We start from the raw sequence: 12,918 nt of genomic DNA on the forward strand, positions 1-12,918 counted from the left end.
TTTTTGAATTCAAAAAATAAAAAATAAAAAATTTCAAAAAATAAATTTTTGGCCAAATTTTGGTAAATGGCGGATTTTATCGAGCTCCATGTCTTCTTCGATGCCGCTTATTTCTTCCTTTCGAAGGCCCGGATGGCGATGGACTGTCCTCAGCTACTGTAAGCAGCTGGAGACTGAGTACACGATCCTATTCTGCGACAATGTCCAGATTTTGGGTCTGCAGGAGGAGAGTCATGCAGATGTCCCACTGGACGCCGTTCTCGGCGATGTATTCCAGACTGGAGAAGCTGTTTACCCCATACGTTCGCTCGTATCATGTGTTCCATCACGGATGAACGTGAATATCTTGACCCTACCAAAACTAGGACAGCTCAGTCAGACTGTACGTGAAGCGCAGTACAGACATAGCAACCCAGGTCGATGCAAGCCGTACTGCCAGCCACTCGCGCAGTTTGGCTGCTGCAATGACATATGTAATGTCTGTGGGGAGGTGCGGGCATATCTCTCGTCTACGGATGTATACTGCACGCCCTTCTGCTATTCGTCGGACGTACGAAAGCAAAAATCGCAGGGTCTGGACTTTTGTTCGATCTGCTTAGGCAGACTCCGGCAGGGGAAGTATTTACCTCAGTGTATGCATCAGTGCGCAATATGCCATCGCCCCTGGCTAATACTGAACCATGCAGGCGTGTGCCGCACGTGCCACTGTGTGCTGGCAGGATCTACAAAGAATAATGCGAAAGCGCGGAAGCGGTCAGATAAGAGCACAGATCGAACCTCTTTCCGGCCGGATCCAATCGTCGTCGTCGGAGATGGGGCCGTTGATCCTATGAGCATACCTGCTGTGCGGGAGAGCTTCCGTCGCGGAGACCACACCGCGCGCCTCGCCCAGAACATACGGGGTTACTCAGACCTGGCAAAGATACTGGACGAAGAGGAAGGCTGAGGTGTGTGCTAAGCTAAGCTATGTTGTAACTGGTTGTGACTGTAGCCTTGAGTAGAGACACTAGAATAAAAAAAATGGAAAATAAAAAATGCTACTTCTGCTTGCCGCGATACTTGCCGCAGACACCTGCTACCACAATCCTCGCCTGGAGATCACAGAGCATGAAATCTGCTTTGTCTACGAAGCAGGAAGCTGCCAGCTGCAGAGAAACGAGGCATACCATGCCACCCTAAGTTTTGAGGCTGAAGCCGCGCAGATTGTCTATGAAGTGGAGAAGGCTGTTTTTGGGATTCCCCGCATTTGTTTTATGAATACGAAGAAGCAGTTCATGTTTAAGCAGGGAGCGGTATTTACTTTGGACAAGGTGGCGGCTAAGATAGATGTAGGCAACATTGCGCCGAAAGGGTTGATAATAATAACCACGGCTGAAGGGGACAGGCGACCTGCCAGTGAAAGGACAGACAGTAATGGCCAAGTATACCGGAAAGCTGTTAGATGGAAGCGTATTTGATAGCAATGTTAATAATCCGCTACCCTTCATGTTTAAACTTGTCAGGGTAGTGTTATCCGCGGCTGGGACGAGGGATTCGCAAAGATGCGTGTTGGACAGAAAGCGACGCTCGTCATACCATACGATATGGCATATGGGGAGAGGGGCTTTCCACCCCGTATTCCTGCTCGTGCAGCACTTATTTTTGAGGTCGAGTTGGTGCAGATCGGCTAACTGAAGCGTATAACCAGAAGGAACCAGAAGGAAATATTTATAGAATTCAATTATTTGCGCTTAGTTCTTCATCCTCCAAGTCACCATCGTCACCCTCATCCCCCTCCTCGAAGCTCTCCCCCTCACTGTACTGCTCAGCCGCTGTACTCCATACGAATAGCGCCTTATCACCCCCAATAGCAATGCTCTCATCATCAAGTAGCTGCATGCACAGGATTGGTTTTTCTCTATCACCACCAAGCTCATCATTGACTACAAAGGCGTCGAATTCGAGCACTTTAGCCCCAGAGAGCACATCAAAGCAACCCACGACCCCATTTGATAGGCCAACGTATATCTTCTCTCCTGCGAGGTAGGCTTGGGTGCATGATGCCCCCAATGTAAATGTGAACCGTTCCGTTAGGTTATGTTGCATGTCGTGGATCGCAACAGTGCCTCCACTGCACCCTGTCACGATGTATTTATTGAGCGCAAAGTCTATGAACTCGATCGAGCTTTCGTGGCTGCTGTCTTGGGCCATAACCTGGAGTGTTTTATCGCTCGTAGAAATAACTGCAAACAGACCGGACTCGCAACCTACGAGTACCGCCCCCAGTGAGGACCGCTTAAACGGTGTTCCCGTGCATGATAAGACCTTCAGGCATGTTACGGGTGAGCCCAGGTCTATTTTTGACAGACACTTGTGTACACTGGGATCAAAGAGGCGCACTGTGCCATCTGCTGAGCCTGTTATCAGGAATTTGGAGTTGTGTGACAATGAACCACAGCATACGGATGCTGCATGCCCCGCCAGTATTGAGACAACTTTCGGTGCTGCTGGCTTACTGAAATCAAAAATCCACGCTGTGCCATCGTCTGATCCCGCCCAATGAAGTTCCCTTGCCCATGCAATGACATCCATTCAATGCTAGTTGCTTCTTCAATCATCCCGACTACATTGCATGATTCTAGACTGTACGCTATTACCCGCCCATCCAAGCCCCCTGAAAACAGGTATCGCCCATCCCGTGAGTAGATCACTGAAGTTACTGTGTCTGTGTGTATTTTGGGGAAGGACGCATGCAGCACCTTTCTGTCGACGTCTATCAGGTAAACAGAGTCATCCACAGAGCCTAGCGCTAGAAGATTCCCCCCGTGTCACATCGGCTACGGGTGCGGCTGCGGCTGCTGCTGCGGCTGCGGGTATGATAGCATTAGTCGCTAGAGCCATGCAGAGAATGTCATCCGTCGCGACAGGCAGGTACCCTAGAAGCCCCGGTATCACTATGTCCTCTGTAACGTTGGCCGGGCCTCCAAAGTATTGAGCTCGTCATCCAGATGCATGGGCTCAAACTTCAAAAAAACACTTTTAAAAAAACTTCAAAAAGTATGTTCACTGCTGTTAATGACGTGATTACCCGTCTCGAGCCTCTCTACCAGGCTGTCCTGGCACAGATGGAGGAAGCGGAGAAGCAGATGCTAGATATTCACGAGCAGATTGACTACACAATGGAGAACATCATTGCTAAGGTTTTCCTTCTGATTGCAACCCGCTACACGATGCGGCTATCACATAAAAAAAGCGCCCAGCCAATTTATACCCTGCTAGATGCCCTTCCCAATCTTCTCAAGAGCTGCTACGTAGACGTGGCACCCCTACTCAAGCGCTTCGAAGAAGCTATCGCAGACGAATCTCCCGCAGGAGATAAGGAGGTGCTTCTGCACCTGGACAAGCTTGCTCTCGCCTGCAAACAGGGGCTCTTTAATCTGTTCAGGGAGGACTGGCCCAGGCGGAGAGCGTGGGCTGCATTCTTGGTAGACAATATAAACAGTCGTAGTGGCCGGAATAACGCCGAAAATGTGCTGGAAATAGCAAAAATACTCGAAGAGGAAAAACCGGGTGAACCGACAAATAAACAGACTAATAAGGTGAACAAAGATGAGGAGCGTAACAGACTATTGCTTGTAGGCCTTACCGCCGACTTGGCTCAGCTGGAAGGTGAGCTGGGTGCCCAAGATACAACAGGGCAGTCTGTCCAGCTTGCGGAAATAGTTGGCCAGATAGCTGCACGTGCACAGAAGCCGATGGCAGAGTTTGTTGCGGAGACAGGCATGACACGGGACCAGATTGACAGGTTACTGGCCAGCCAACCAGCCGAAGATGAGCTTGTCCCTGAGACAAATGAGCAGATAACAGCATTCTTGACGGATACTTCAGAGTTAACAGAAGCTCTGTCAAAGTTGCAAGAGGGCTTCATAGGCGACGAGGCCCGCCGGAGACTAGAGCTTCCAGCTGTGAAGCTATTCAGTGCTGTCGATCCGGACAGTCCTGAGTTCGATTCCCTTGGTAGGGGTTTTAATAATGGAGAAAAGTTAGTGCACATTAATGAAATTCTGCTGCCAATGGTTGAGCAGCTGGAGCAGAAGGCCGTTTCTGTTGATGATTTGGTCGGCTTGATTGACAGCGCAATCACGCTGAGCGAACAAATAGGAGTTATCAAGGAGGAGGCTGTGCCTGGTGAGACAAATACGAATGCAGATGCAAGCTCAGGGAATCCCATACAGATTATCAAGAGCATACAGGCAGTTTTACAAGCGCCGCCAGGGGCGCCGCCAGGGGCGTCGCCGGCGCAGCAAGAGGCGCCGCCGGCGCAGCAAGAGGCGCCGCGATTACCAGAGACATTTTACACAGCATGTCTTTCTTTTCTTCCAGCAGCCATATCCGCCGAGCTAGCGCATACCGACAAAGCTGGTAAGGTGGAGGAGACACTAGCAGCTTGTGTCGATGAGTTGAAGAGTTTAGGGGAGATCGTAAAGAACCTAGATCCTCTTATGAGGCCAGTTGACCCGGCGTCAAGGGTGACATCGCAGCGGCTGCATGAGCTAGCCACAAGCATGCGGTATCACCAGGCATACATCGAGAAGGCGTCAGGCTACCTGGTGAAGGCAGTGGAAACAACAAGTAAGCACATTGTCCAGGAGGATGACCTGCGCTACCTAGAAGCGGAGACGAAGCGTTTCTCAGAAATAGAGTCGCGGACTCAGTTTTCACATTTACTGGATAACCTGAAGAAGACACTGTTGTGCCCAGTGTGCAAAGGTCGGATATGCGATAGCTGCCTGCAGGGCTGTGGCCACCTGAGCTGCGACGACTGCCTGAAAGCGATCTTCTCAAACAGAAGTCGGCGGTGTCCTCTGTGTCAGAAGAACTTCCAGAAGGAGGATATTGTGACCTTGGCGATTATACAAAAGTGAAGCAGTGGCTAGAGCTTGGTAAACGCTGCGGTTATGGTATCATACAGCTGATCCAACTCCTGAATGCCCTTCTCGAGCCCGTTAGGTCCATTAGTGTCGATAAATTTCATGCGATAAAGCTTTGTTATTAGCTCATTTAGCGACAATTTCAACTCAGAGTAAACGCGTTTCTGCTCTAAAGCGGTTTTACAATTTTCATAAAAATAGATATAATTTCGAAGCATTTTCGTGGTTTTTATAAACGGACAGAATTTGTCATGGGTTGTATACGAGTTCTGCTGGAGATAGCCCTCTTGGATCATGTTACAGATATCCAGAACCAGCTTCTCGCTGTCATCAAGGCTATCATAACCCACTAGCTGCGCTGTCTCTTGTATGGCCACCTCATTCTGAAGCAATGCACACGCCTTTTCTCTGTTGCTCAGAAATGTTTGATCCTTCGCACTATACCAGCTTTCTAATGTCTCCAGACATCGTGAGTAGCTTATCAACCAATCGACAGACGGAAAGTGCTTGCGCTTGGCTAACGTCTTACTCAGCCCCCAAAACACCTGTACAATAGATAATGTGCTCACTGCAACCGGATCTGACAGGTCTCCCGCCGCTGGTGACACTGCACCCACAACAGAAATTGATCCCACACGCTGACCCTGGCTCAGTGGTCCCTCATTTGCCGCTATGGCGGGACAACTCTCATCGCTTACATTCTCCGGACTCCAGCATCCATTCGAATTTCCTAAGCATACAATTCGACCTGCACGCTCGTAGAAATGACTCAGCTTGGACGCTAGATCAGCCGGATACCCTCCCTCCCCTGGTATGCCACCCAACCTCCCACTTATCTCGCGTAGCGCCTCTGCCCAGCGCGATGTAGAGTCTGCTAACAGAGTCACGTTGTACCCCTGATCCCGAAAATACTCCGAGATGGTTATACCAGTGTATATGCTCGCCTCACGCGCCGCAACTGGCATGTTTGACGTGTTTGCCACCAATACGGTCCTGCTGAAGATGTCCACTGTCTTTGTGACTATCTTGCCGTCAATAAGTCTCTTTGTTTCAAACTTCATCTCCGGAAAGTCCGTCAAAATCTCGGCCATCTCATTCCCGCGCTCCCCACAACCTATGTACACAATAACATCTGTGTTGCCATATTTGCTGATAGCTTGGCTCACAACGGTCTTGCCACACCCAAACCCTCCTGGAATCGCAGCCGTTCCCCCTATCGCCATCGGGAAGATACCATCTAGTGCACGCTGGCCCGTTATAAGCGGGTTTATGCAGGGTAGCTTACGGAGAATACGTCGGGGAGTCCGAACCGGGTGGAAATGAGAAAGGCCATACGTGTAGCGCTTGCCCTCAAACTCCACCTCCAAGATTCGGTTATCCTCTGCAACCGTATACGCGTCCTTAGCCTGCGGGGCGATGTAGGTCACCTTTCCGCCAGGTATTGTTGTTTTTTCTCGGCTCTGGGCATCTAGTGCGTATGGCGCCACCATTATGCGGCAGTCCAGTAGCTCGTTTTCTGGGACGATCCCAAAGATGTCACCCTGCGCTACTAAATCACCCACGGCCACCTTTGGCGTAAAAGACCACTTTTTGTGCAAGTCTAGCGCTGATGCAGACACTCCGCGCGGTACAAAAGGAGAATTAGTCATACGCGCGATCTCCTCCAGCGGGCGCTGAATGCCGTCATAGATCGAGCTGAGAAGCCCCGGCCCTAGCTGCACAGACAGTAGTCTCGCTGATCGCTCCACTTTATCGCCGACAGACAGGCCCGACGTGTCTTCGTAGACCTGGATGACAGCATTGCTCCCCTTCAGCTGGATCACCTCCCCGATCAACCGCATTGAGCCCAGATAGCACACCTCGAACATGAAGGACCCCATCATATCCGCCGCGGTCACGACGGGTCCGGCGATCGAAACTATGGACATATATTAAACATGTCCACTGCATGCGTGAACGCCCTCCGCTGCCTTGCCGTCGACCAGGTGAACGCTGCGAATAGCGGCCATCCGGGTGCCCCGCTTGGTATGGCCCCCGCGCTCTTCGTTCTATGGCGCGACTTTCTGCGCTTCTCGCCCAGCCGTCCCCTCTGGCCCGCCCGAGACCGCTTCGTCCTCTCCAACGGACATGCCTCCGCCATCCTGTACAGTCTTCTTCACACATTTGGCTATGGCATCACGCTAGACGATCTCCGTTCCTTCCGTCAGCTTGGGAGCAGGACGCCCGGCCACCCTGAGCGGAGCCCGGAGCTTGGTATAGAGGTTACGACCGGTGCCCTCGGGCAGGGGCTGGCTAACGCCGTCGGGATGGCGATAGCTTCACGGCTTGCGGCTGCCCGTCACCCCGTGATGCTTGCGGACCAGCGTGTTGTATGTGTGGTTGGTGATGGATGCCTCCAGGAGGGTGTGGGTGCAGAGGCATGTAGCCTTGCTGGTCATCTTCGCCTAAGCAATCTAATAGTTATTTATGACGACAACGGAATAACGATTGATGGTTCCACTGGGAAGAGCTTCAGCGAAGATGTTACCCGGCGTTTCGAGGCGTATCGCTGGCAGGTCCTGACGGTGGAGAAGGGCGACACGGATTTAGAGGAACTGGCTGCTGTATTTAGCCATGCGTTCCGTACACGTCTGGATCGTCCGATCCTCGTCCGTGTACGCACAACGATTGGTTTTGGCTCTCCGAAGGCGGGAACGGCTGCTGTGCATGGGTCACCGCTGGGAGCAGCCGGCGCAGAGCAGCTAAAATTGTTCCTAGGTTACCCGCAGGAGCCGTTCACGGATCATAGAAGAGGCTCGGAATGAGTTCTCTCGCATCGTGGAGGAGAAGGAGGCTGCATACAAACACTGGGAGTCCTTGTTCAATGCGAAGGACATTTCTGCTCTCAATAATCGATTTACAATGCTGCAGAGTCTGACACTGGACTCCCTATTCTCAGTGGGGGACGAGGGCTTTGCAGCGCTCCGTGCGGAGCTGGGAGCTAAGGCGCTGGCCTCTCGTCAACAGAGTCAGAAAATTCTGCAGCTTATAGCTGAGCGTATCCTTCCTGAAAACATGGTGGTGGGGAGTGCAGATCTGACTGGTTCCAATCTAACTGCTGTGCCCACGCTTGTCTCAATGGAGCCAAGCTCTACAAGCAATCCAGATGCCCGTTACATCCATTATGGTGTCAGGGAGCATGCAATGGCTGCTATTTCAAACGGAATAAGTGCGTTTGGTGCATTTGTCCCGGTTGACGCGACTTTCCTCATTTTCTTCAATTACTGCTCTGCCGCCATCCGCAACGGGGCACTCGGGGAGCTGCACGGAATTCACGTATTCACTCACGACAGTTTCATGCTCGGAGAGGACGGCGGTACACACCACCCCGTAGAGACGATGGCCTGGATCCGTTCGACCCCACGTGTCGTAGATTGGCGCCCCTGCAGCATAGAGGAGGTTTATGGTTGCTATATGACAGCCCTCGCATCAGACATTACTATTCCCGGAAGGACAGGCCATAACCATCCCATGAGCACACTCCAGCACATTATCTGTCTCTCCCGCCAGGCGATGATGCCAGTACCAAACACAGATCCAAGAAAGGTGGTTGATGGCGCATACACCGTGCTACAGAAAGGAGAGCCACGCCTAGTCCTTTTAGCCTCTGGGTATGAAGTTGGCCTGTGCGTGGCTGCTGCAGAAGCACTGGATAATGTGCGTGTAGTTTCAATGCCATCATACCGCCTATTCACAAGGAGAGCGGTTGTTGAGCAGGCCAGTGTTTATCCCATCCCTCAAGGCCACCGGGGTTCCCTGCCTCCTAGTAGAGCCCTACACGAGCTTTGGTCTGAAAGGGGTGCTGGCTCATGAGGTCGTTGGGCTGGATGACTACTCATTGTCAGGGAAGCCGGAGGCGCTTGCAGAGCACTTCGGTCTTACCGTCGAGGCTGTGAGGACACGCGCGATGGAGTTGCAGAGTGATGCGGCTGTTTCTCCCGCGCATTACCCGGCGCTGTGCCCGCGCGGGTAGCTGAAGCAGCAAGCTCCGCCCGCTTCAGGTGTGTCTTGCGCGCCATCCGGCTACTGTCGCAATCTTCTGTGTAAATTATTGGCACCTTAGCGAGCCCCACCATGCGGCGCTCATCCTCCGGGGTCCGGAAGCAGTTTGTGCTGAGTCCAACGCGGAAGTACTCGATGCGGAGGCCGTCGTGAAGACGAGCAGCAAACATGCCCATCTCTGGGCGCTGGACACTCTGTATCTGGCGCATGGGGTAGTAGGAAAGCGTTGGTCGCAGCTCGCAGCTCATTTTATATGGCGAGTGGCATCACTCCCAAAGAGTTCCTCAGCCTGCTGCAGGAGCAGGGGAAGATGCAGGAGGGCCTGAGTGAGCACGGGGTGGAGTCGATCATGCTCCTCTGCGATAGCGCGTACGACGGGCAGATAACAGACGTGGAGCGGGCCACGTATGTCTTCACCAACTTCACGAAGGACCAGTACCACGCCCTCTTTCTATACCACGACGGCAGATGCGGGGAGTCCTGACATATGCGGAACTAAGGAAAGCGCTCCAGCAGATAAACATCTCGATCACGGACCGGGCGTGCGACTCGATCCTGGCGGACTACAAGGCAGACGTGGACAGCCATGGGGGGATATCATACCGGGTGTTCATGCAGGTGCTGGTGAAGTGCGTCATCTTCAGGCGGCAATTTCTGGATGCGCATGAGGAGGATGCGCGGGTAACAAATATCCATGTGAGTAAATGAGGGGGATGTAGCAGCGCAAACATGAACAAACACGAACAAAAAATGTCCGAGCCAATCTCCAAGCGAATTCGCCTTACATCTATCGAGACAGACCCATCGCGGAAGGCTATCGTTTTGACGTACGACACCATACTAGAATATGCAGACAGGCCACGTCAGAGGAGCAGCGGGCGAAAGGTGATTCCTCTTTCGGTATATAGGGCGGACGAGATTCCAGACATAGTGGATGAGCTTCTGGCGAGCTGTCCGATTCTAGGCCCGCAAAACAAAGACCTTCTGAGTTGTCAGCTAGAGGCGCTTCTACAGAACAAGCAGCTGGGGACGGATGGGGCTGTGAGCATGGAAAAGTTATTAGTATACTTAGAGTGCCTCTACGATGAGCTTCCAATAAAGATAGAGGCCACATCGCGGATATTTAAGCTGTGCGAAATGGAAAACAATTTGCGTTCCATCGCGAATAACGACGTTTTGATGGCAGCATTGTCGCGTACTCTAAATGAAGATGGGGCAAAGTCTATGATTCTGGCTACAAACGTTAGCTTTATCTTCTTTGTCATTTCTCACTGCTGCTCATACAGCCAGCAGCTATTGAAGCACCGAGTGCCGGAGGCGCTTTTGAAACTTATTGAGCAGGAGAATAGGAGGTACAAGGTCTGGTTCACACAGCTGGCGAGGATGAAGCGGGATTTGATAGACGCTGAGCGGACCGAGCGGGCAGAGGGGACGGAGCCAGCTGAGCGGGGGGCGAAACTCAAGAGGGAATATATCGAGGAGTATGAAAAATTTAAAAAAATGCTGGATCTTCAAAACAAGCTTCTGTTTGGCGCTATGCACACGATTATAAATTTATCTGAAATCTCCGATGATTTAAAAAATGATTTTCATATTTTTGAAGATATGGATGATATTTCCAAAATTTTGGACCAGCTTATCACTTTCATGAAGAGACGCCCGATTAATCAGCAGCTCATGTTCCTCACGCTCACTTTTCTACAGAGGTTAGCTACCTCCGCGTCTTGGCTTCAAAAAATTAAAAAAACTGATTTAATATCAACTCTCACAAAGCTTTTCCAGGATGAAACCAGCTTTCCCTTGTTTGAGCCCATAACTGCGCTTTTATTTAATATCTCCTTTGATATTCAGCTACGGGAGCGCATAATAGCTAGCAATTTACTCAACTATGCACAGATACATGCCCGCAAGATTGTGGAAGAGGTAGCTGGTTTGGTGGGGATGACACAACCTATTCAGCAGCCTATTCAGCAACAAACATACCCCCTTTTCACCCCAGAGAGTCTCCCCGCCGTGTGCAAGACCGTTGCCGAGCACAGTGGCCGTGCAGACACAACGCGGATGGACGAGCTTACCCAACAGACAGCACTTCTCTCGCGCCTTCTCTACATGATCTCCACAGAACCAGCTGATATAAACCATTTTGAAGGAACGAATATTACTCATACAGCCGTTGCATTGGCATGTCTCCTTCCCTCTCCGCCACATGAGCTGTGTGCGCTTATCATAAATCTTTTCACACACAGCCCGCTTGCAATACCCGTCATAACAAGCGGGGACTTTACTACCACTGAGCCACCAAGTTATGAGGCTCCAGGAGCCACTTTTCTACCTTATTTTCAATAATGCAGCAATACACTACCCTGCTTTCGGGCGTCGTCAAGTTTCTGACCGTGCTTTCGCCCATATTAGTGTTCTTTTAGATGGCCTTATGCATCAGACAAGTGATGACACAAAATTTGCACTTCTGGGTGCTATCGCATCTGCACCACTCAAGTATCTAGCTCAGAACCCGAACACGCTCAAATTTGCGATGGATTTGATTATGCAAAAAGCATCTACTCTCTCTCTGCGTCTTGAGGCGGTCTTATTACTCTCTAATTTATTTGCTTCGAATAGAATACTAATCAACAAGGATCATATCGAGAGGCTTCCAGCTGTTCTCACGAGTCTTCTTAGCAAGCTGAATAGCGAGCCTGATTATGCAGTTGCCATTCTCTTTTGCATGCTTCGTGCCTGCCTTCACGATGACATCAGACCTGTCTTCCTTCAATCCTCTGAACTAAAAAGTATTCTTGCGCGTTATTTATATATGACTGAAGAGAACCTCTGCATGGATGGCGATAGTATTTTTAGCCGTGCAGCAACAGTAGATATGCGTACAGCGTATCTTTGTCATGCCTTCTCATCACTCATATTTGAGGTTTGTGAGGCCGCGGAACCTTCTTCACGCAGGGATTTAATGCGCATCAAATTTGAGAAATATAACAGATCGCTTCTCGTTGCGATTGGCAAGCAGCGGGAGCAATGCGTAGAGTAACTTAGGCTGGTATTTTTTTACCATGTAAAAAAGTTGTTTGATTTTAATAGATTGGAGTGGCAGATGGGTTTGTGTGGTAGGATATGGCCCGAACGGGTACCTCCAACTCTTTTTTTGGTACCCGGGTGCAAGTGAACGGCGGATGCTTGCTAGGCGCAGTGGCAGTGGGGGTGTAGGTAGGAGAAGAAAAATGACTGCGCCGGTCGGATACGACAGGCTGGTGCTGGTTGGGGAGGATGAGGGGAGGAGGGTGTGGCAGGGGGTGCGGGACGAGAAGACTGTGCGGGTGGTGGGGGTGCAGGGAGGCGGGGAAGAGCTAGAAGCCCGAATGCGTGTGAAGCACCCCTATCTCCTGCCGGTGGAGAGGGTGTGGAGGGAGAATGAGATACTGTACATTGAGACAGCGTGTTCTGATCTCTCTTTGGCTGAGGCCTTCAGGCGGATGCAGCCAGAGGAAGACTTCGTTTGGGGTGTGATCGGGTGCCTCTCCATCATAGCCGAGCACCTGAGTACTGTACCAGTTAACAGGAATGACCAGCGTGCATCCAGCTCCAGTGGAGAAGAAGACGAGCCTGATGAAAGCCAAATACAGAATACTAAGAGGAAGTACATGCACTTGGGCGAGCTATCACTTGATATGCTATACTTCCGTGGCAACAAAATAGTGCTGGATCCCACAATGTATACTCCACACCCAGCTAAGGACAGCGAGTTCAGTGACGTGTTAGAGATCGGACGAGTGGGTTTGGAGCTACTACAGACGGAAGGTAAGCTGCGTACCCTGCTGGAGGAGTGCACTAGCCCCTATTTCCTCCTCCGCCCCCTCCTCGAGGATATAACAGACCTCCCTGAAGTAGCCAACGGAATGAGAAAGCTAGAGTCCGTTCCATCAATAGCACACATCTACAGCAATATCATAACTGTCAT

At 51.1% G+C, this 12,918-nt stretch overlaps 2 protein-coding genes and 1 pseudogene across 2 annotated transcripts; 2 read left to right on the forward strand and 1 right to left on the reverse strand.

Moving 5' to 3' along the window:
- Positions 1-4,912: 4,912 nt before the first annotated feature.
- LOC138653252 (uncharacterized) lies at positions 4,913-6,838 on the reverse strand. Its single transcript, XM_069743225.1, has one exon. The coding sequence runs from the start codon at positions 6,836-6,838 to the stop codon at positions 4,913-4,915; it is 1,926 nt and encodes a 641-aa protein (XP_069599326.1).
- A 9-nt stretch (positions 6,839-6,847) lies between these two features.
- LOC138653253 (uncharacterized) lies at positions 6,848-8,922 on the forward strand. The gene is given in 3 exon segments (XM_069743226.1): positions 6,848-7,687; positions 7,689-8,675; positions 8,677-8,922. Coding segments are annotated over 3 exon segments (2,073 nt in total).
- Positions 8,923-9,701: 779 nt separating this feature from the next.
- Positions 9,702-11,991, forward strand: LOC138653254 (kinesin-associated protein 3-like; annotated as a pseudogene).
- The last annotated feature ends 927 nt before the right edge of the window (positions 11,992-12,918 follow it).

Source organism: Ranitomeya imitator, unplaced genomic scaffold, assembly GCF_032444005.1.
Source record: "Ranitomeya imitator isolate aRanImi1 unplaced genomic scaffold, aRanImi1.pri SCAFFOLD_1413, whole genome shotgun sequence".
Taxonomy (NCBI): domain Eukaryota; kingdom Metazoa; phylum Chordata; class Amphibia; order Anura; family Dendrobatidae; genus Ranitomeya; species Ranitomeya imitator.